Source organism: Monopterus albus, unplaced genomic scaffold (genome assembly GCF_001952655.1).
Source record: "Monopterus albus unplaced genomic scaffold, M_albus_1.0 scaffold427.1, whole genome shotgun sequence".
In the NCBI taxonomy this organism is placed as follows: domain Eukaryota; kingdom Metazoa; phylum Chordata; class Actinopteri; order Synbranchiformes; family Synbranchidae; genus Monopterus; species Monopterus albus.
The window spans coordinates 131,837-153,742 of record NW_018128307.1 but is presented as its reverse complement, the minus strand read 5'-3'; the positions used below and the strand labels follow the sequence as shown (position 1 = coordinate 153,742).

Below are 21,906 nucleotides of genomic sequence, written 5' to 3'. Positions count from 1 at the left end.
TCTCTTCCTGCTCGGCTTTTAAATGTAAAATGCTAACAGGAAATGTTGATTTTATGATAAATGAAGAAATAAATCAATGAATGCCAAAGAAGAAGAGATGAGACTGAAAGTGTGGGTGGAAACATAGAACTGCTGAGAATAAAAAAAGTGTTCCTCATGCTGGTGAGCATGCTGCACTGGTGCAGTGAGTGCTCTGCAAATGTGCACTGAACTGAATATTAAAGGACTATGACCAGAACATCCCTGGTGAACACGAGGTGACTCCATCACACAGACATGCAGTAGATGGTGTACAGCGCGTACCTGGGATGTTGTAGATCTGCCGGCGGCTGTCATGCTGCAGTCTATTGCTGCTACTGCTGCCTCCACCGCTGCCACAGTGCTTAGCACTAGTCATTCCCATGAGGCTACTGGCCACTGACAGCTGGGAAGCCTGGGCGAAGTTGGACAAGACGCCTTGTGCTGAGTTGGACAGACCTCGCTGCAGTGAGGCCTGGGGCTGGGGGGCCTGAGGACAATCCAGACAACACACCTGATTACGGCGCATTTCTTTGTTTTATGTAGTTATGAATTTACAAAGGTAGTTTGGCTATTAATGTTTTAAATAGCCTTTGAAGTTTGTCAGGACCAGTGACATTAAGCAAACAACTCAGTCAATTCAACAGAAAAACAATCAATGAACTCATGACATAACGATATAATCGTTAGTTAACTCCCGCATTCAGGAGCAGTTTTTTAAGGCCGGTTCCAAACTAATATGATAATACAGGCGAGGAGGAGGGCCGTCCAGTGGCACGCAACAGTGTACCTGGCGGAGGGCATGATGTCGGATCATGGAGTCAGTCTTGGAGGCGCTGGGGCCAGTAGGGGCCGAGCTGGGAGAGAGGGCCGCCTGCTGCTGCAGCCTCTGTTCGATCTCCTGACATGGAGGCACATGCACATTCAGGTCTTTACATGGATTATTACATTCATCTATTCCCTACGGCGTAGAGATGGGCAATAAAACAATGTTTATACTGTAATGATATGATATGAATGTAAGTATACAACTAGAGTGGCGCGGACCTGCTCCTGCTGCAGGGCCTTAACAAAGGCGTTCTTCAGCCTGTTGGTGTGCTCTGCCTTCAGAGCCTTCTTCTGATTGGATGTCATGCACTGCTCACAGAGGATTCGCCCACTCTTCTCTTGCTTCCAGTGAGGGGTGAAGTCGGTTCTGCATTGGGCGCAGAAGAAAGGCTCCATGCGGGCCAGTGTCCCTCTGAGTTTACCTACAGAGAAGAGTCCGCTTCAGCTTACCAACACAGTGACGTACTGTGTGTAGGCAGTGCAACACGGCCACTTTCTCACTGGTGCAGCTTTCCAACAGCAACAACTTCATCTCACTACTACCAAGTTAGTTTGTAAAAAAAAAAGTTAGCTTAAAGTATCCACATCTAACTGCAGCAAAAGAACAGAAACTAACTTCACAGAACCACCCTTTACTTTTACAAACAGCAGCAAGACTGACTGAGCTATGACCCTTTGACTGTACATGTACTCTCACATTCTTCTCAGACGGAGAAGGGGAAAGCACTGCAGTGCCCTTTAAGCTTTTGATTACACAGTCAGTAAGGTTTAGTTTTACAATCTGGAACGCTGCCTAAAACAAGTAGCCTCTTACACCCTGACATTAGTGCTTCTTTTAGCCATCATTCTGATCTTAGTTTTATGTTCACAATGGAAGAGAATGATATGGGTGATCTCCCCGAGTGTCAGCTGCTTACCCTGACTGTCGAGCACACTCTGTACCACCTCCTCCAGGCCCACCATGTAGATGAACTCGCTGTTGGCAGCAGAAGGCAAGAAGTGGAGAAGCGGGGCGGGGGGTTTGGGTGGAGGGATCTCCAGCAGGGTTTTCTCCAGCTGCTTCCTCAGGGCCAGCTTGGCTGCTGCCTGGCTGCTGGCCTGGTCGCCCAGTGAACTCACACCTCCGCTAGCTGACCGCCCCCCGCCGCTGCCGCTGCGGCCTGCATGTGAGCCAGATTCATGTACATGGCACTGGAGCCAGAGCGCTGGGAAGCTGCTACCTGCTGGCTAGCCTGCAGGAAGACACGTTCCACTGCTTGGAAAAATTAATTTTTCACTATAAAAACTCACATGAGAACACTGCTTTGTTCAAAATAAACGCTCACTTCATTTCTGATGCTGCAACACATTCCAATAAAAGTCGGGTCGGCTGCATTTCACGGCCAGTAACAAGGTAAAACAATGAAAGGATGGTTCCATGTGAACCAGGTGATGTCAACAGGTGACTGCATCATGATTTAGTGTAACATAGGACGCAGAAGATTTACACATCACTGTTTTCTGTTTTAATTTAGGTTTTACATACCGTCCCAGGTGATGCGCAGTGCCTGGAGCTCTACCCAAAGGATTTGGTTTTTGTCTTTTTTCCTCATGCTTTAAGTTAAACTGTCAGTACAGTATGACATTACTGAAGGCAGTGCAGACCTCAGTGCATGATACAAACCCACACCTGTTGGTAGCTGACAGCACTGGCCATGCTGCTGGAGCTGGAGCGAGACATCCCAGGCTTGGAGGAGACCCTCTGGCCCTGAAGCTGGGCAGGGTTTGGGGCTATCACTCTTTGGGACATCAGCATGGGTGGCAGGCTGGCATTAGCTGCTGATCTTATGACTGTATGCCCCTACAGAAGAGAAAAGACCATCATCATGGAACATCATACGTAAATAAAGGTGGGTCAGTATCAGTAAAGAAAACTGCATTTACAAGATAAATTCAGTATATTCCATAACACAAACTCATAAGTACAACTACAGTTATGCTACACTTACCACTCTACTGAGATCGCTTTCTATTTCTAACACAATTCATAGTTTCAGACTCATTAACTCCAGTTGTTCTTCCTTCTTTGTTTAGCTACCACCAACAGAACAGCAGTTCTGGTGTTTATACATTCAACACTGATGTGACAATGCTCAGACAAATGCTCAGACAAACTAAAGGCCTGATGCGCCTCTGTAGTTGAGCTGATCAGTTAGTGCTGTGCAAACAGATATGACACTGAATTAATCAGGACGATAGGTAAACAGGGAGGAAGTGTTGAGTTGGGATTAATAGGAACCGGGGGACATTACAAATAAAGGCTTGTCTCTAATCTCTAGGTAAAGTCAGAGTAAATAATGGCCCGTCTTTCTCTCAGGTAAATAAGGCCACTCACTACCTGACTGTGTGTGTGCCTGCTGCAGTATGAGCATTACTTTGTCCTGTGCTGCCTTCCACATTTCTATTGTTATACAAGTTGTTCTTCTGAGTCAGTTCTGTTAGACCATTAGTGATGTGCACATGATAAAGCCAATGTAGTCATGTGACCAGATTAAAATACTGTTAAATACTGGTTCATAAACCTGTTCCACAATGTATACATTCAGACCTTGTGACACAAATATACTGAATCAATTTTATGGTTTAAATGACAAACCTCCATCATAATATCACAGGTAAGAAATACATGCACTTTGGTTCAGTTTTAACGCAGCTGGTCAGCGAGGGGCGGCTGTGGCTCAGGAGGTAGAGCGGGTCATTTCCTAACCGGAGGATTAATGGTTCAATCCCCGGCTTGTCCAGTCAACGTGTCAAAGTGTCCTTGAGCAAGACATTGAACCCCCAGTTGCTCCCGGTGATGACACCGGTGTGTGAGTGATTGGGTGAATGGCCAAATAGTGTGAAAGCGCTTTGAGTGTGCTGTAAAGCATAGAAAGGTGCTGTACAAATATAAGACCATTTAACAGTGACATGGTGCTCAGGTACGTTTTGCTCTGAAGGAGCAAAACACACCTCCAGCTGTGTCTCCTCTCTTCAGCAATAAAATCAAGCTGATGTCCCCATGCTAAGAATGGAGCCCTGTACAGCTCCAATATAAACAGCTGTGACTGTAATTGGTGAACTATAAACTATACTTATTCCATAGGCTACCTCCTGCTATGCTCGGAGGTCGAAGCTACAGGTTGCTAACACACAGAGGGCCACTGCCAGCATGTCTGCATAACGTAGATCACTTTTGACAGCTAAACTTTAACTGATTAAATAAGGGATTTGGATTGAATAAGCAGATTTGACTAAATTTCACTGAATGATTGCTGACTTCTTCTGTCTTTACTCAATGCAGACTCAGTGCCTAATTGGACAGGTTCACCTAACTAAAACAAAGTCTAATCCAGCAGTTCTGCATTAAACAGCAAGTCCAATGCTTTTTGGCCAAACTTATTTAAAGAGGTGTTCATTAGTGCTGTGTTACACTGAAAAGTGTTTCTAATAATTAGCCTATTATTGCTGATATAAACTGGGTGTACAAGCTATTATAAACCTATCAGTAAGACAACAAAATAAAAAACATGGTCGTATTAGCATGTGAAACCAATAAACAGCTCAGTGCATAATACTGTGTTAATCTCTTAATGAACGAGGCACTTCTGGTGACATTTTTTTTTTTTACACAGACCAGGTTGAGGGTGCATCCAGCAGCAACATTACACCAGGAGCTGTCCCTTCATGTTGTACACAGCTCCATTAGTGTTTAGACAGATATGATACACAGTGTGGGCAGCAGGGGGCAGCAGTGGCCTGGTGACAAACCAGGCAAAATATCACCATGCACGCAGGGACGCACACACTTCCATCTCTGTGAGGACACTTATTAATACAGTGTATTGCCTAGGCCCTCACCCTGTCCCTAACCATCAGAACTAAATGCCTAACCCTAAACCCTAATACCCCACCATAACCTAAACCTAACTGTAACCTGAACCCTAAAACCAAGTCTTACTCACAAAGGTGTTTCAGAAGAGTGAGGACCAGTGAGCAAAAAATACTTTTTTTGGTCTTCACTATATAGCAAGTACAAGAACACATGCACACACACAGATCTGCTGAATATTTAATACCATCTCAACATGTAATGGAGCAGCAGAACTACGTTATGAAGAACAAAGGCTTCCAGCAAGAGGCTGTCTCATAATCAGTGGACCTTCGATTAACCCTTTCATTCTCTAAACTAAAACCAGTCCTACTGTCAGACTACGCCAACGTAGCAGCCTTCTGTCTCTGCACTCAGAGAGCTGAAGAAAATGTTAAGAAAATACTGGGATGATGAGACCTCTGAAGAACCTAAGCCTCAGGATTATGACTTTGACTTTCACCTGTGGAAAAGACGACTCTGCTTTGTTTTCTGGTAGGATTCTTCCAAATGAGATGCTGCACTCAAAGCCAAATTTATGTTAAATAGTCTAGACTAGCAAACAAGGAGCCCCAGCCACAAAACCAAGCTTTTACAAGGATGCTTTTTGCTATGTTAACCAAGTCCTTCAGTGATACAGGACTGGATCTCAACGAAGTCAGGGGACTCACAAGAGACGGATAGAAAACCGACAGGGGAAAAAAAAGACATCCCTAGTGTGGATTGATGTTTTTCTTAGGTCCTCCCTGCCTAGTAAACATGGCACCTTCTCACTGGCTGCATCTCAAGTCTCTTATATGATTGTTTTCTCACTGAAAGTCATTTCACTTGAATGAGGATGGAGGACATCCCAGGATATCTGCTCTGAGGAACCACGAGAAAGGATACAAAGCACCATCATTTGTGGAAGTGTTTAATGGACCAACATGTCCCTTTATCAGGAATCAGATGGACATCTCATGTCTTCTGAACACATTTCCTTGATTCCTCTCTCCTTTCTCTTTCTATCTTTTCCTTGCACCTTAAGTGGGTGGGACTAAGATGACAGGAAGTGATGCAAGTGAGTAAAACATGGATGCATATAATAAATCTGAGATAGAGCCAGAATCTCCTCACTCTGCTCGGATGACTTGGAAAGCTTTTCAGTCTACCATAACAAAGGACATCTCAATTCCCTTACTGTCGTTCAGAGGAGCAAGGAGGGAGGAGGCTGCTTGGAAGAGACATGAATGAGGATGTGAGACCATCCTTTGAGTAGGTCTTTTATCGGACCGACATGCTGTTAGTGGTTGGACACTGCAGCTGATTGGACTGATCTGATACTACATTAGCTTTATACCAGGACAAATACCCGATTCAACTAAATCACCACCACAAATACATTTTGTTCTCATTCATTATTTAGCTAAAATTACCGGATCAGTGTAACGTGTAGGTCTGACAAAGGAAGCATGATTTAAAACAACTGCCGTCATTGGTTTCTATCAGACAGAAATCACGCTGTGACAGGAAGAAAGAATACCAACTGAGGATATTTACACAATTTCCACTTTCCCCCAAACATGTACACTCATCAGCCACTTTATTAGGGACACGTGTACAACTATATGCAATTGAATGCAACACTTCCACCTTAACAAGCTCAAAATGTTGACGTGCATTCAGGTGTAGCCAATAGTGGCTGGTGAGTGTACACTAGCCAGCCTTTTCTACAAATTATGACACATTCTCACTGTAACCTGGACAATTACAAAATGAATTTACAAAAAGAATATGAAAGAAATGCAGATGCAAATAATTATTAAAAATAAAGCCGTGTTGGTTTATGTGCTTCCAGTGTCTGGAAGTGCAACTTTACAAACTGTGATTTGAGGTACTGATCGCAATATCAACACAAGGAACAGGGTTGAATGGATACGCAGATGCTGTGCATTTAAGGGGAAACGGACATTTCAGACTTCAAATTTGAACTTGCTTAAGTAATGTAGCTGTACTTGAAGACATTCTGGTGATTTAGTGTAACACAGAGCTGTTAGGTCAGCTGACTACACTGAACTGAACTGAACAGGTGGAGCTGTAGAAGTTAAAATGCTGCTCGCGTGTGTGGGAAAAACACAAACCTGTGCAGTACGGAGGTTCTGGGGTTCAGGGTTGTGCAGGCCGGGTCTCACAGGTAGCTTCCCCAGGCCAGGAGAGCTGTGGATGGGAGGAGGCTGCACAGAGGACGCGGCGTTCTGGACCACCGGGACCTGCACACGGCCATCAACACAATATAGCAGGCCAGGCTTCAGTAACGCTAACAGACCCTGCCATGCTCATGCTACAGATGAGGTCTTCTTCACATTCTATCCAATACCGGAGATGCTACTACAGTACTCATTTACAACTTACACCATGATCGCAGCCAATCTTTACTTTGGCTCACCATGACGGTGACTTTAACTAATTTAATAATGATCACATATTTGTTATAAATAGTGACATCAATTTTTACAGCACACAAAAGTCTTCTAAATGTTTTTTAAACATCCAGACAGCCATTTGTTTCTGTATAGTATCAGACACTTGAGCTTGTTATACCAGGATGAGTACACACAATATTTTATCTAAGGAGATTAGCTCATCACAGAGTCCGTTGTTCTTACTGTAACTTAAATAAAAGAGAGCCAGCCCTGCAGGACCTCCCTCTTGCACTTCTTCACAACTGCTATCCAGGACCACCGTCATTGTTCTACCTGACAGCTCTAACATCATCGTCCTTCTTGTACAGGAGAGGAGACGTTACTGGGCTGATATTAATTCTTCACAGTGACCACCCTGTCTGCTACTACATGAACCCATCCAGGCTCCTGACTGTGTGCATATTAAAGATGCACTGTGGATTTTATCTGGACACAGTAAAGCTTGGCAGTTGATTTAAATACCAATACTTTTCATTTACACAATAAACAAGTCACCAAACATAAAATGCATTCAGAAATGTGTCCTTTCTGCCCTTAAATAACTTGTTCAGCACCACAAACACGCAGAGGCTTTTAATACTTTCAAACTAAAGAAAAGGGCAAAGCTACAATAACTTTGACAGTTATTAATAAAATCATAATTTCCACCAAGTTACAGCATCGACTTGCTCAACTGGGCCCACATGGTGGTGAAACTAATTGATGTCAAGTAAAATTAGAATGTACAGCTGATTTCCAATGTCCAGTGAAGTGAATGTTTGACAGTTGCTCCTGAGCATGGATTTTTATTGATTATTACAGAGTTTTAACCAGAACCAGGAGAACTGAGCACATCACTTCTGTTCTTAAATCCTTCCACTGGCTACCACTTTACTACAGACTCGATTTTGAAGTGCTTCCTGCTTGTTTATAAATCACTCAGAGGTGTGGGGCCAAAATACATCTCTGACCTCCCTGAAGACTCCAAACCCAGCAGGGCTCAGGTCCTTAGGAAGCAGTCAGCTGGTAGAGGCTCAGGTCAGAACCAGTTACTGTGCTGCACACAGATGGAACCAGCTTCCTGAGGACCTCAGACATGAACCAACTTGGCTGCCCTCAAGTCTCAACTGAAAACCGTTCTCCTGGGCCTTCGGCTGACTGGGTTCTAGGCCGAACCTTCTATACTGTAACTGCTAGATTTCTGTGTATTTTGCGGTTTTGTTCTTTTTCATTTGATCTCATTTTAATGTTTTATGTTCACTCTGTTTTAACTGGTTTCATTCTGGTTTTAATGCTGTTACTGTTTTCCTTGCCTCTGTAAAGCACTCTGAATAGCCTCTGCGTATGAAATTTGCTATATAAATAAAGTTGCTTTGCAAATTGCATCTCTTTGTAGCTTTGTTATGTCTGTTTTTATTCATTTTGCTTCCATTTGTTGCTGATTGATTTTTCCAACAAGAAAATCAGCAGAAGCATAAAGTAGTGGAGTAAAACAATTATACAACATTCCACCGCTGAATAGTCAACAGTCAGGCAGAGGCAGGCAGTGAACAGCCAGCGGTGCACGGCGTTGGCTGTGGGTCTGTGCCAGTGAACGTGAGGCAATCAGCAGCAGCAACTGACCTTCTGCACCACGTTCTCCTTCTGCATCTGGCTCTGCCTGAGCTTCTTGAGCAGCACCAGGCGAGCCTCCTCCAGACGCAGCTCCTCTCTCAGAGCCTTGATCATCTGCTGCCTCTCCTCTCCTGACTTCCCCTGGAACGCACACACAGTCACAAGTGACACATGGCATCCAGATGGCACATTTAAGGCAACTTACTGAACACCTCAGAACTAAAACAGCCTGCCTACATACACTCTTTATTAAAGGCTTTAAAGGGGCTAAGAGCAGCCACGTGATGTGCCACAGAAAGCCCACTGTAATGAAGCCCTGTTTGGACATGCTCTGTGGCTTCAGTCACTTCCTAATGTGCTCGTTATTTGATGAGTCTGTAGACATTCACTTTGACAGCAATGGCAGTGACCTGTTACACATGTTGGCAGGGTAGGAAATTAACACCCAGCAGCCACCAAATGCCCGTAGATTTTCCATTTGGCGACTAGATCTCAGAAGACTACCGGTATCCTGAGAGTGGGTGCCCTGCTTCTGTGTCACAGTGTAACCATAGCCATTAAGAGGCAGAGTAGCATTGGGTCCCCATGGAATACGGGCTGGTGCGTAGTCATGCACCACACGCCGACACAGACCGGAGAGAAGTGAGTGATGGTGGTAGAGAGCGGTGTCTCAGGAGGAGCTTCAAGTTGCTTCAAATGATTAAGCAACCAATGGGTTTACAAAATTTCAAATTTATTTTTTATAGAATTGTATTTTGGCTTTTAAATTTTAATAAAAAATGAATTTAATAAATGTGTTACCTGCTGATTGATACGGGCTGTTAAAATAACCCTGCTTCATATTTTGCTCTGGCCTCTTTGGGTATGTATTTAGCATAAGTGTTTCCCATATATTGACTTATTTATGAAGACCACATCAGTATCAACACTGCCTGCCACATATTGATTTAAAATAGGATAAATCCTATTAGTGTTGTGCTCAGTCCCTCCGTGCACTGCTCTGTTTCTCTCTCACACACAGACATGCACATGACAACGCACCATCTGTGAAGAGCTCCACCACCCCGTGTTTGTTTTTTAACACAACGCTGTCAGATTCTGTTATTAGCAAACTAGTAAGGCTGGCTAAGCTAACACTAGAATACAGCTGCTGATGTGGTCAGCACGCTGTACGCGGCGTGGGTCTATATGGACGGCTCTGCAAGTGGATAAACCGAATACTAGTCCACAAACTCAGATGCTGAATGTTCCATGTTCTCAGTGAAGGAGAATATCAAAAAACACACGTGGGAAAGCTCATGAGTCTGATCGGTGTGATTGGCGATCTAGTTTATTCGTTTTGGATTTAGACTGGTTTCAGCCAGTGTAGCTGAAGCAGCGAGAGAGGGTCAGGATGAGAGAGATGTAGGAGGAGGGCAGCAGGTGACATGCTGCTGCTGTGGGAGAGGGAGAGCAGAAGGGTCAGGTCAGATGAACAGCACTGCAGAACCCCCCAACCCCGCTGCAACACCGCAATGGAAACATTAGAATACCTTCATATCTCAATGAAATCCTCAAGCAGATGTTTGTGACACAAAACGGCAATTTATTACTTTGGCTGATTAAAAAAAAAAGTTTGGCGGATGGATATTTGTTAAATCCGTCAGGCACTTCGCTGGTTTGTCAAAAAGCTGATTTCAGACCCTGCAGGTTGGAAACACTTGTACATGGAAGGCATCATTTTGTGACCGCTATCGAGGTTTCTACCTTGAACATGTCCAGGTTGGCCTGGTGCAGGCGCTCCTCGGGGCGAGGTGTTGTTCTGGGGCTGGACACCTCATTGTCTGACAGGATGATGACATCTGGAGATGGTGTCTGCCTGTCATGCTCCACATCACTTCAGGTGGAAAGAAGAAAACCAAGAAATCTTGTCATCCTTTGTAACATCTGAAATGCATCTTCATCATCACATAAGACAGTTTATTAAAAGTTTATCTGGACATGAAGCTTTGAGGGAGACTTGAGAGTTGCACAGCTCAGTTTGCCAGGAAGTTCAAACCACTTTGGTGGAGGTGGCTGTGAGAACAATGTGCCTTCTAGAGGCTGCTAACAGGGCTGTCAGGATAGGTTTCAATTAAACTATGTTGAACCAGGCAAACAGTGTTCAAACCAACAGAGCCTTTGCTCCTAAATTCTACTGGAGACGCTCAAGTTTCTAAAGATACCAAGGGCCTCATTTATAGCTTCCTTGTACGGACAAAAGGGCTTAAATACGCCCCTTCCCTCAAAGGAGTTTATCTTTAGGTAGGTAGGACTTTATTGATCCCACAATGGGGAAATTTCTGTGTTCCAACAGTAGTAGAGAGCAGCAAACAACACGATAAGAACAGACACTACACACATATCTTTATGAACAAATTCCAAATTACCTAAAATAAAGAAGTACCTGTTATAAAAACAGATTTAATGAGAGAACGTTGCACATGTATGAAAACATTTTTGAGACAGTGAGAAGCAGCAGGGGCGGCAAAGCGGCATAGTGGTTAGCACTGTCACCTCACAGCAAGAGGTTTCTGGGTTCGAGCCCGGGCCGACCCCGGGGCCTTTCTGTGTGTAGTCTGCATGTTCTGCCCTGTGCCTGAGTGGGGTCTCTCCAGCTTCTTCCCACAATCCAAAGACATGCAGCTTAGGTTGACCGGTGACTCTAAACTGCCCATGGGAGGTTGTTTGTTATAAACAATCAGGTCAGCTATGTCATGTGTACTATTCCATAAGCATCTCTCTATTTTAAAACATGCAGGACAACCCAAATCACAGCATTTGGAGCTGATTTATTATAGAACATTTTGTGACCCTGCTGAGGCATGTCCATGTGTATACATCTATAAGTTAGTTGTGATGCATGAAGGGAAATTTGAGTGCAAACCCAAATGAGTGATGAATGAGTTTTATAACTCTGGTTATTTTGACGTACAGAGTTGTTCTTGTCCGTATGGACATAAACCCTTGGTAAGGATCCTGCACACAGCTTTATAAGTTATGTAGCAGGTACCTGGGCCATTTCCTAATACTGATAAAGTGTGCAGCCATAAAATCCTGGGCTCCAGTTTGAACCAGGCCTTCATTTGTAACGCCCCCTGCTGTCTGTTAATCCAACTCAACACTTCCATGTTTACCTGTTCTCCCGATAAATTCGGTGTAACGTCCATTTCTACACCACTAACAGAGCAGTTCAACTCCACAGGCACATCAGGCCTTAACTTTACCTTGTTGCACTGAACGAAACTCAACGCTTCACCAGAATTTTTTGGTGAAAAGTATTGCAAACATCATTTCCTGTGTAAGCTACTGAAATAGCTTTGTTGATGGTAGCTCAACTTGCATCAGTAGTATTAAAAAAAAGAAAAAAAAAGAAAAATGGAGTTGATGAGAGTCTGATAAAAAGACCTGTATTAAAATAGACTGTGTTCTCAGCAGAGTACAACATGACTGTAGTGGTACTGATGATTGTTTTTAAATTAATGCTGTAAAAATGGACATTAAGCTATAGGTAATTTCACCTGCCTGCTTGTGTTGTCTTTATGTGGTCACATTACTGGTTGGACTATACTTGTTTGTGTTGGCCACACCTCTGCTAAGCATTTGATATTTGCCCAGTATTTCAATACCTGATTTTATATAAGAATTTATATCGTCTTTGATGAAGAGCTTCGAGAAGCTAAAAGTACTCAGATGGAAGTCTCCTCACGCTGTGCTCCCTTCCCTGAACAAGGTGGTTACCAGGTGAGACCCGGGAGCTGGAGGGGTTTATACCCTCACTCAGATCTCTAGGCTTCCACATACTGATTTGGCATTCATGGCTTGGTTCTGGCATCACTAGCCACATACATTCTGGGAGCTTACATACACATGTGCACTTTAAATCATGTCCAATCTATTTAATTTCCCATAGGCAGACTCGAGTTGCAGAGACATCTCAGAGTTAATCAGAGCTAAAAGCTCAACATGAAGTGCTAAACCAAAGGCTCTGACTACTCCTTTTATGTACCCTTATACGTTTCTGCTTTTGATATTCATGGGCTTCATCAATTTAGAGTGCAAGAGTGTGTCTGTTCTGAATAGTACTGGTTTCATTAACAAAAACTGACAAAGTTTGTCAGCAACCTTTTCCCTCTAAGATTAGACAATAACAGTGACAGATTGGTTGTAAAAAAAGAGGAAAAAGCACATTGGACCCACTTCATCTGAGAGAAACCAGCCACTAAACCACCAGGGACTAAATCACTACTGTCCATGCACACCACACAGACACTGAGGCAACCTAGTGGTAAGAATAATAAATAATGTCGCATTACTCTTAAAGCCATAATAAACTAACCTCTAAAGGCTGTGGTGTAATCTTATTTACAGTATCATTCAAAAGTTTGTGTCACTATAATTTTTCTGTGCTAATTTCCTTTTTGTAAACAACACTTCAAAGGGTGTAGTAACAGTCTTTTGTCATAAGTCATCAACAGAAGTGAAGACACCTGTAGGACCTGTTTGCATCAGTTTTCAAGGCTTCATTTACTTCCACTGCTGCAGAGAAGACGCACGTTAACCTGTTACTTACTCCCTATAAAGGCCTGTTTCATGTTAAATTTACACACACACACACACACACACCTTTAATTAGAAAAGGATGCATTTTTGTGGCGATTAGAGCAAAAAGAAACAGCTCCATGGACTCTTGTGATACGACACTAGTCCTCTCTACCGTTCCATGCGCAGCTCCGCAACATGTTGAGTACAGAGATGCACCTTTTTTTTTTCCAGACCAAGTACAAGTACTTACATTTGAGTACTTGCCGATACGGAGCACCAATATAAGTACCTAAAAATAACAATGCTGTATTTGTATTACAAAAATTACAATTAATGTCACCGTGTATGCGTACGGACTGTGTGAGCTAATCTGATCCCAGCACAGACGTATCCAGTCGACACACTGTACGCGTTTTTCCACTGGGATTTATTTTGGTGATCGCCACCAAAGTGTAAGTAGAATTAATGTACATGTCCCTAAGAATCTGCCCGTGAAATTACATCCAAATACATAAACATTTACTAATTACTATACCAAAGGGACTTGGATGAAACAGCGCAATGAGAATGCTAAAGTTGCCCTTTCTCCCTGTAAAATGCAGGATCCTATTCTGAAGGACAGAAGTACAGTAACGATCGTGTTTTTAGCATCAATGCTTACTTGGCCGAGACAGAAACAAGCTAATAGCCATGGATATGTTCTCAACAATTGGGTTTAGGGGATGAACAGACTGGGCAATGGTCCTCTGCCCCAGACTTATTCTGGATGCACAGCTCACAGGCATCTGTTCAACTAGTTTCAGTTTTAGTCAGACTTTGGATGGAATTACTTTAATACAAGGAGGCGCTCCACGTAGTCATCTCTTCCTTCATCCAAACACTCCACTCTACTACCTTCCCTGTCTGCACTGGATGAATGACTTCATATTTCAAAATTTAAAATAATCAAGCTACATAGTTATGATTTCAGATTACAGCCTGAGGATTTACCAGGTTTAGTCCAGAGTCCTCACTGGCTGAAAAGGACTGTCACATTTGTCCAAACTACACAATGAAACTTCAGATTACAGCCTGAGGTCTTACCAGGTTTAGTCCAGAGTCCTCACTGGCTGAAAAGGACTGTCACATTTGGCCGAACTACACAATGAAACTCCAGGCTGTTGTTTGATAAAGTCTCTGTGCATCTGTACCTTTGCGCTCAGAGGTGGTTTTAAATCACAATGCTGTCTCCCCATCATGATGCCTGTCCCTACCAGCTAGCGAGACCAAGCCGTCTCCACTGTGTTCTTGTTCTTCAGCATCACTGGACTCAGACTGCAATGACACTTCCTGCTGTCTCAAATATTTGAATACTAAAATTGAAAGCTGACTCCCTACCCAACATATATCTGAATAGTTGAATATTTGGGTCCAGCCAGTTGTTATGTTTTGCATTGTTTGGATGTCATATAATTACAGCGATGTCCGTCCCTTACAGTGAAGTGTTTGGACTGTTGTGCAACTTTTGCATCGCCACAATGGATTTCAATTGAAGCAATAATGATGTTATTAAAGAGTAGACTGTCAGCTTTAATTCAAGGGGTTTAACAAAAATATCCATTTAGGAATTAGACATTTTTATAAATACTCCCCAGTTTTCAGAGGCTCAAAAGTAACTGGACATACAGCATAAAATTATATACAACTAGAAATTTTAATATATAGATGCAAGTCCTTTGCAGCCAATGACTGCTTGAAGTCTGGAACCCATGGACGTGATCAGATGCCGAGTTTCCTCCCTTTGATTTGCCAGACATTTACTGCAGCTGCCTTAAGCATTTGGATAAATCTGGGTATCTAGTATAAAGCCATTTACCTCAGAATTCATCCTGCTACCTCTACCAGCAGTCACACCATCAATAAACACCAGTGATCCAGTTCCACTAGAAGCCACCCATCGCCATGCTGCAACACTGCCTGCGTCATGTTTGACAGATGGTGTGGTAAAGCCTTGGATCACGACCCCTTCCTTTCCTTCTTCATACTTCTGTCTTCCCATCATTCTGGTAAACGTTAATCTTGGTTTCATCTGTCCACAAAATCTAGTTCTAGAACTGTGCAGGCTTTTTTATATGTTTTCTGGCAAAGACTAAGCTGGCTTTTCTGTTCTCGAGTGTTACTAGTGCTTTGCACTTTGAGGGAAACTGTCTGTATTTAGCAGATTCTGAGATTTCCTTTCACCGAGGCACCTTCTGATTGTACACTGTAAGCCCTTTTACACAGAGATCGTAGCAAAGTATTCTGAGCCTCCTTCAAGGCGGCTGTTTTAAGCCCTTTTACACTGAACTTAAAAAAGCCGGCTGTGCTCTTTTTACACAGCTTCTGGCATGATGCTGATCACGGCGTCTGTGTAGCTTGTCGCTAATTTGAGAATGAAATGACCGTTATCCGATTTTGTATGAGATATATATATATATATAAATATAAATGGAAATCGGGAATTACAGTAACCTACTATGTGCATCTAGTTTCAGGTCTGTGTGTCTGAGGGCAGGGTGACACGCAAACACACAAGGTGCACAGCAGAACAGACAGAAGTGTGTGTTTTGGCTGCATTCACACAGTTATTCCCACAGGGGAGTGCAGAGGTGTGGCTGTGTTTATTTGAGCTTTATACAGTAACCACTGGCAAACAATCACAAGATAACGTTTAAATTTTCAGAGTCACTTTGTTCTTGTTGACACTGCTCTCTCCCCTCATTCACTCTCTAGCCCTCTCTCTCTCAGATCTCCAGCCCCCCCCTTTTTTGCCTCATCTCATTTATACAGGGGACGGGGCAAACTTATTTCAGCAAAAATACTAGCTCTCGTTGCAACACTTTGGAGGGTCAACTTCAACCCCTTGGTGCCTTGTGTAACATACAAAGATGGATGTGAATAATGGCAGCATTTTTCACGGTGGAGGCTGCAGACTGATCAAACCACATCTAGGACACTAAAATACTACACACCAGATGCAGTGAATTTTAAGAACTGTTAGGATCCTGCCACAAAAACAAAACCTAGTGTTTTGTATATCACCTTACAGCCGGAATGTCCAACCAAGAGCCACTGACATCTGCAGCGTGCAGGCTCTCATTCTGACCAAAGGCTGTAGTTAGTAATCCTTCAGGCAGACAGAGTCCGTAGAGGGATGGCAGTGGCTTAGAAAGTAGAGCGGTCAGCGGTTCAAATCCTGTTCTCCCCAGTCCACATGTCGAAGTGTCCTTGGGCAAGACACTGAACCCCAAGGTGCTCCCGATGGCCAAAGCAAGGACAGCGCCACCATCAGTGTGTGTGTGTGTGTGTGTGTGTGTGTGTGTGTGTGTGTGTGTGTAACATACTTGGCCAATAAAATATATCACCATGATTATCATTGCTAGTGGCTCAGGTGATCGACCACACGTTGACATGTTAGAGGTGGAAATGACAAAAGTAATGATTACTGAATTCACTTTCCAGTCCTGCCTTTGTTGCTGCCGTATTACTGGGGCACTTGAATAAAATAATGTTATTATTAACAGCTGTGATCTTCCTACCATGACAAGTTGACCTGCCTGCTGTGGAAAAGGGCAAGTACACCTGCAAACTGGTGGCTCCCTGGGAAATATGGCTGGAAAAACACATTACTACTAGTATTACAATACTGATGTAACAGTGGCATAATGATTTGGCAGATCTTTCACAAATACTATTTACAACAATCTCACTGTAGGATCTTACAAAGTTTTAGAAACTTTCTAAAAATACATACATCTGTCTATTTGGTCACCAAATAAGAAAAATTCTTTTTGATGTCAACTTGTCAAAATGTTAATTAGTCCAAAAGATAAATAGTTAAACCCTATTAACTCAGATATAATCCTTGGGTTGCCAGTAGAGAGCTACACAGCAGAGATGAAAGCAGCTCCCCTTTCTTCTTAATGTGTAAATAGTTCATTCTTACCATCTTCTCCCAGCGCTCATATCCACCGGCTCATCCAGGATGTTCTCCTTCCCATTCTTACTGGGTCCAACATGGCCACCATGACCTCCCAGCCTCAGGCTTCCATTCAGCTTCTCCTCATAAGCAGCACTCATTAGACTCTGGTGGTGGAGGGCACTGGCTCCGGGACCCTTCCCGTCTCCCAGGGGCCCTGTGACCTCCAGTGCTGCTAGGTCAGCGAGGTCTTTGCGCTTAAGTAGTGCCAGCATTTTTAGGCGCTCCATAGCCTCATGACCCTCCATTTTATGGCGCTTGGCCAGAGCCTCCTCTCGCTCGCTGGGTGAATCCAGACCTCGTTTCAGCAGGTTGAGCCTCAGCGCCTCCTCAGACATCCGCTCCATCCTGAAGGACACAAGGAAACAGTGGAGGACACACAGGGGTCAGCAGAACCGCATCAAGCAATCAATTCAATTTTTTTTGTATAGCGCCAAATCACAACAAAAGCCATCTCAGGACACTTTACAAAGTAATAATAATAATAATAAATAATAAATCATTTATATAGCACTTTACAACTCAGAAAGGGCCCAAAGTGCTGCAAAGTAAAAACATATCTATAGACTAAAGCAATAATCAACCAATATTAAACAGTCAAAAAAACATAGAACATGTACACAATGCCGTTTAAACATATAAAACAAATTAAAGAGCAAAGTAAGGTCTAGACCTTACTGTTATTACTATTATAGAGGAAAAACATAGCAAGCACTTGGCGACAGTGGGGAGGAAAAACTCCCTTTAACGAAGAAAGATCTGACAGACCCCAGCTCTTGGTGGGCAGCCTTCTGTCCCGACTGGTTGGGGTGAGTGGATAGAGGAGAGAGAAAAGAGAAGAGAAAAGCAACAAGACACAACAACCAACCAACCAAACAATGGTCAGGTTGATGTGGCCAGTGACTGCTCATCAGAAACATAGAGCTCCAGAGCCAGGGCAACCTGCAGAAAGGTACAGGGAGGGAGACAGAGGAGATGCTATGGGGAGAGAGGAGACAGTTATTGATGTGTAATGGTGGCATATAGATGGATGGAGAGAGGAAGGAGAGGAGAGGAGCTCCACACCATGGGGCAATCAAGCACCAGGATCTCCAACACCCAGCTGAATTTAGGTCACCCAACTACACATTTCACCTAACTTCAGAATACTTAATCACTGCTTGGTGAAGCAGCTTGAGAAACTGCCTACCTCCACACCTTTCCAAACAAATGATCTGATATCACCCACCTCACTTGCTGATTGGTCAACTGTGTGGAGGTGACAAGTAGCCAGGGTTTGAACTTTTCTCTCAGCTCTTTTTCATATTACCCAACTAGGAGTGTGCAATATATATCGCTGACGATAATACCAAGAAAATGACCACAAATAACCCCCACAATCTCAAAAGCAAGCTTTGAGAGTCCACACATTCACTGTCATGTCACCTCACAGGACAGACTACTGCACATAGACACAGAGTGCACACAGCTCGCTCACACACCACAAGTTAAGCTAGGGTAGCTGCCTAAAAAAGCTGAGTGAAGTTAAAAATGAGTGTACAAACAGCACCAGGAGACAAAATACAGACACTATCAGCCTCCCAGTCTATGCCAGTAGATTAAATTGATAGATATGGATCATTCCCAGCCACAAGGAGGTACTGTGTTTTAGCTTGGAAAAGATGGGATTTTACAAACTATGACAGAAATGAGTTGCTGTTAAAGACAACTCAATGCGTGTTTCACCATCTGCAAACTAACCACTGCACAGATTATGAAAAGCATCAAAGAGAGCTGTCCATGGCGTTAAACGAGCCAAGGTTCCAACACTCAGCAAATATCATTCTGCAGAAGTGACTGCACTGTTTGTGGATTTTTGTAGTTGAATGCTTCAGTTTTACACAAGACCTGTTTTCCTTAAATGTTATTTCCATTGGCATCATTAGTAAGTGACAAAAAGAGTGAGCTAGTATAAATAAAAATCCCAGAAAATATCTAGGTATCATTTTCTGTCACCATATTTATGACTTTTCATGTGAACAACCGAGTGCAACACTATAAAGAGCCTGTCTGAAGATGTGCCTTGTTATCCCCCAGTTTCAGTGTCTTATCAGAGATCCACCTTTTCACTCCACATTCCAGTGCAGACATTCACAACAAGACACTTCGGACTGTGGTAGGTCAACACACTGCACTGCCTGGTTCTGTTCTACCACTGCCAGGCCAATAGTGGGTCTTATTATAAAAACAAATGTTTTAGTAGGAGTGAATACACACAACACAGCTGGGACTGTTCTATATCCAACACCACCCGAGTCAAAAGAAAGTTTTCAACTAACCAGTACAACCACAGTGGCCTGAGAGTTAATGTAGCGACTCACTGGGATGCAACACGGATAAATAAATCAGAGAATATGAGAAGCTGATGGAAGTGGGTTAAACACAGCAGGCCAAGAATAGCCTGGATCTCTATATTAGCTGGTGACAAAACATTTGAGAAATCTTTGTGTGTATACTTGTATGGCTTGGCTATACATTGTGAGGGCCGGTTTACACCATGGTAGTGGAAACAAGTTGCCAAGAGGGCTTTTTCTAATATAGGAAATGTGTCAAGTCATGTGACGCTTGTCACGGGTTCTGCATGTGTTTCCACTGCAGTGTGCCCGATTGGGGGTGTGTTCCAGGAGAAAAGTTTTGACAAGTTCAGGGGAAGGGGTATGTGCCTCACCTCACTTCTTCACACCTCAACTGACCACAGATTACAAATGTGGTGTGTAAAGAGGCACCTACACTGGTGTAGAGGTAAAACTAGGACTTCACCTGTTGGTTTATGTGTAAAACAGGGACTTCAGTGAGTGGACTTGAGCAAAGCAGTGACAACATCACATTTCTGCAAGTCTGTGCTCTGCCTGTTCAACAGCGGTTTGATAAACTGCTCGTAAAGTCTGGTGCACTAACCATCCCTTAATGAAGGTTACTTCAGTTCTACTTTCTGAGTATGAATATCATACAAGTAAAAGACGGTATACAAGCTCTGTAAAAGGTTTTGCCACCAACTTGACTGGCTTCTCTCCTCTATGATTTCACACCAGTATCTTCAGACCTTAGGAACTGTAAACGAGCTTCAGACTGAGTTTTAAAGGTGTGAAAAAGCGCAGCCCTCTCCATTCATTTCTATGGGCGGTTCAACTTAGACCGTACCGGGCGGTGACATCATTCGGCAAAGGCACTTTGTCGAACAATCACATACAGGGGACAACTGGATGTCGACACCCATGGGAAGAAGGCTCTTTTGTTTATCTTGTTAGCATAATCATTCACCGCTATTCACTGTCAAATTTGGGCCACAATTAATGCACCATAACGACACACCATGAATTTTCATTAGCACCAGATGTTAAACAGTGTTTGTTCCATCTATCAGTGCCGACACACTGGTGGCAGAATTGGTGCTAAGGTGGAGTTAGCAGCACGGCATGTACCTGGCATGGTTTGGGCCCACTGGTCCCCTTTAAGGCAGTGGTTCTCAAAGTGTGGGGGGCGCCCCACTAGTGGGGAATAAAGACATGACAGGTGGGGCGCAATGAACGGAAAAAAATTTGAAATGGGTCATTAACACAAGTAAATTAAAATAACATCAGTTCGTGCCTGGGAGAAAAAAGTGGAACCATAGTGCAACAATAACGGTTTAACGTTGGCATGTTAACTGCCGTGCAACAATATAAGGAAACGTTCAAGCAGAGGGCCAATAGTGTACGTAGTGGGCATAATAACGTAAAAGGATAAATTTGTTACATGGACGACAAAAAAGTAGGTGATTCAGCGCAAGCAGACAAAGAAACAACAGGCAGTAGCCTTATCAACCAAAAAGCCAGCTGAAAAGAAAATATGATGAAGCCTATCTTGCGCTTGGATTCACGGTGGGGAGGGTGGGGGCAGAGGAGGGATCCGAGGAGGGACCCATGTGTGTCTTGTGTTTTAAACCGCTGGCAGCAGACGGCATGAGACCCAGCAAATTAAGACATTTAGAGACAACACACCCTGTAAAAAAAGACTGTTCTATTTAGCCTCTTTAATTTAGTTCCCCTTTAATTCAGTTATGCATGTAGTTATTGTTCTGGCCAGTAGGTAGAGATCTGGAGCTATCTTCTGTATATCACTGCAGAAATTCACCATGGGATACATGTTTGCATGACACGGACATTGTGAAATAATCACCAATCACTATTAATGTGAGTAGTATTAATCGTGTTGATACTCGAATATCTGTGTTGTAAGACGCTAAATTTTGGTTAATGATAGTGGTTAATTCAGACCGTGTTGTGGCACTTTAGAATGCTAGCCGTTAGCTACTTAGCATTTATGTTATTACAGCTTGTAGGTCTGTGTTTTGCCTCGAATATGTCCGTGTGGTAGTTGGTGTGAGAGTTCCAAGTTACGTCGTATGTCATTCCTGCATAATTATTAACGGGAGGTTATACTATTAGTGCATTGTGTGACCAATTAATAGTTGATTTAAGTTCAGTATAAACTTTTAGCCACTTGTTGTACTTTAAGTTGTTTCTTGATAATATCGC

At 43.2% G+C, this 21,906-nt stretch overlaps 1 protein-coding gene across 1 annotated transcript in view; it reads right to left on the bottom strand.

Moving 5' to 3' along the window:
- The window catches only part of gatad2b (GATA zinc finger domain containing 2B), a 59,866-nt gene that overhangs the window by 4,491 nt on the left and 33,469 nt on the right, over positions 1-21,906 (bottom strand). The window contains 10 exon segments of the mRNA XM_020586878.1: positions 304-508; positions 809-919; positions 1,066-1,268; positions 1,764-1,968; positions 1,971-2,078; positions 2,516-2,686; positions 6,856-6,984; positions 8,800-8,931; positions 10,537-10,666; positions 17,318-17,698. Coding sequence (XP_020442534.1) covers positions 304-508; positions 809-919; positions 1,066-1,268; positions 1,764-1,968; positions 1,971-2,078; positions 2,516-2,686; positions 6,856-6,984; positions 8,800-8,931; positions 10,537-10,666; positions 17,318-17,697 — 1,774 coding nt within the window. The 5' untranslated portion in view covers position 17,698.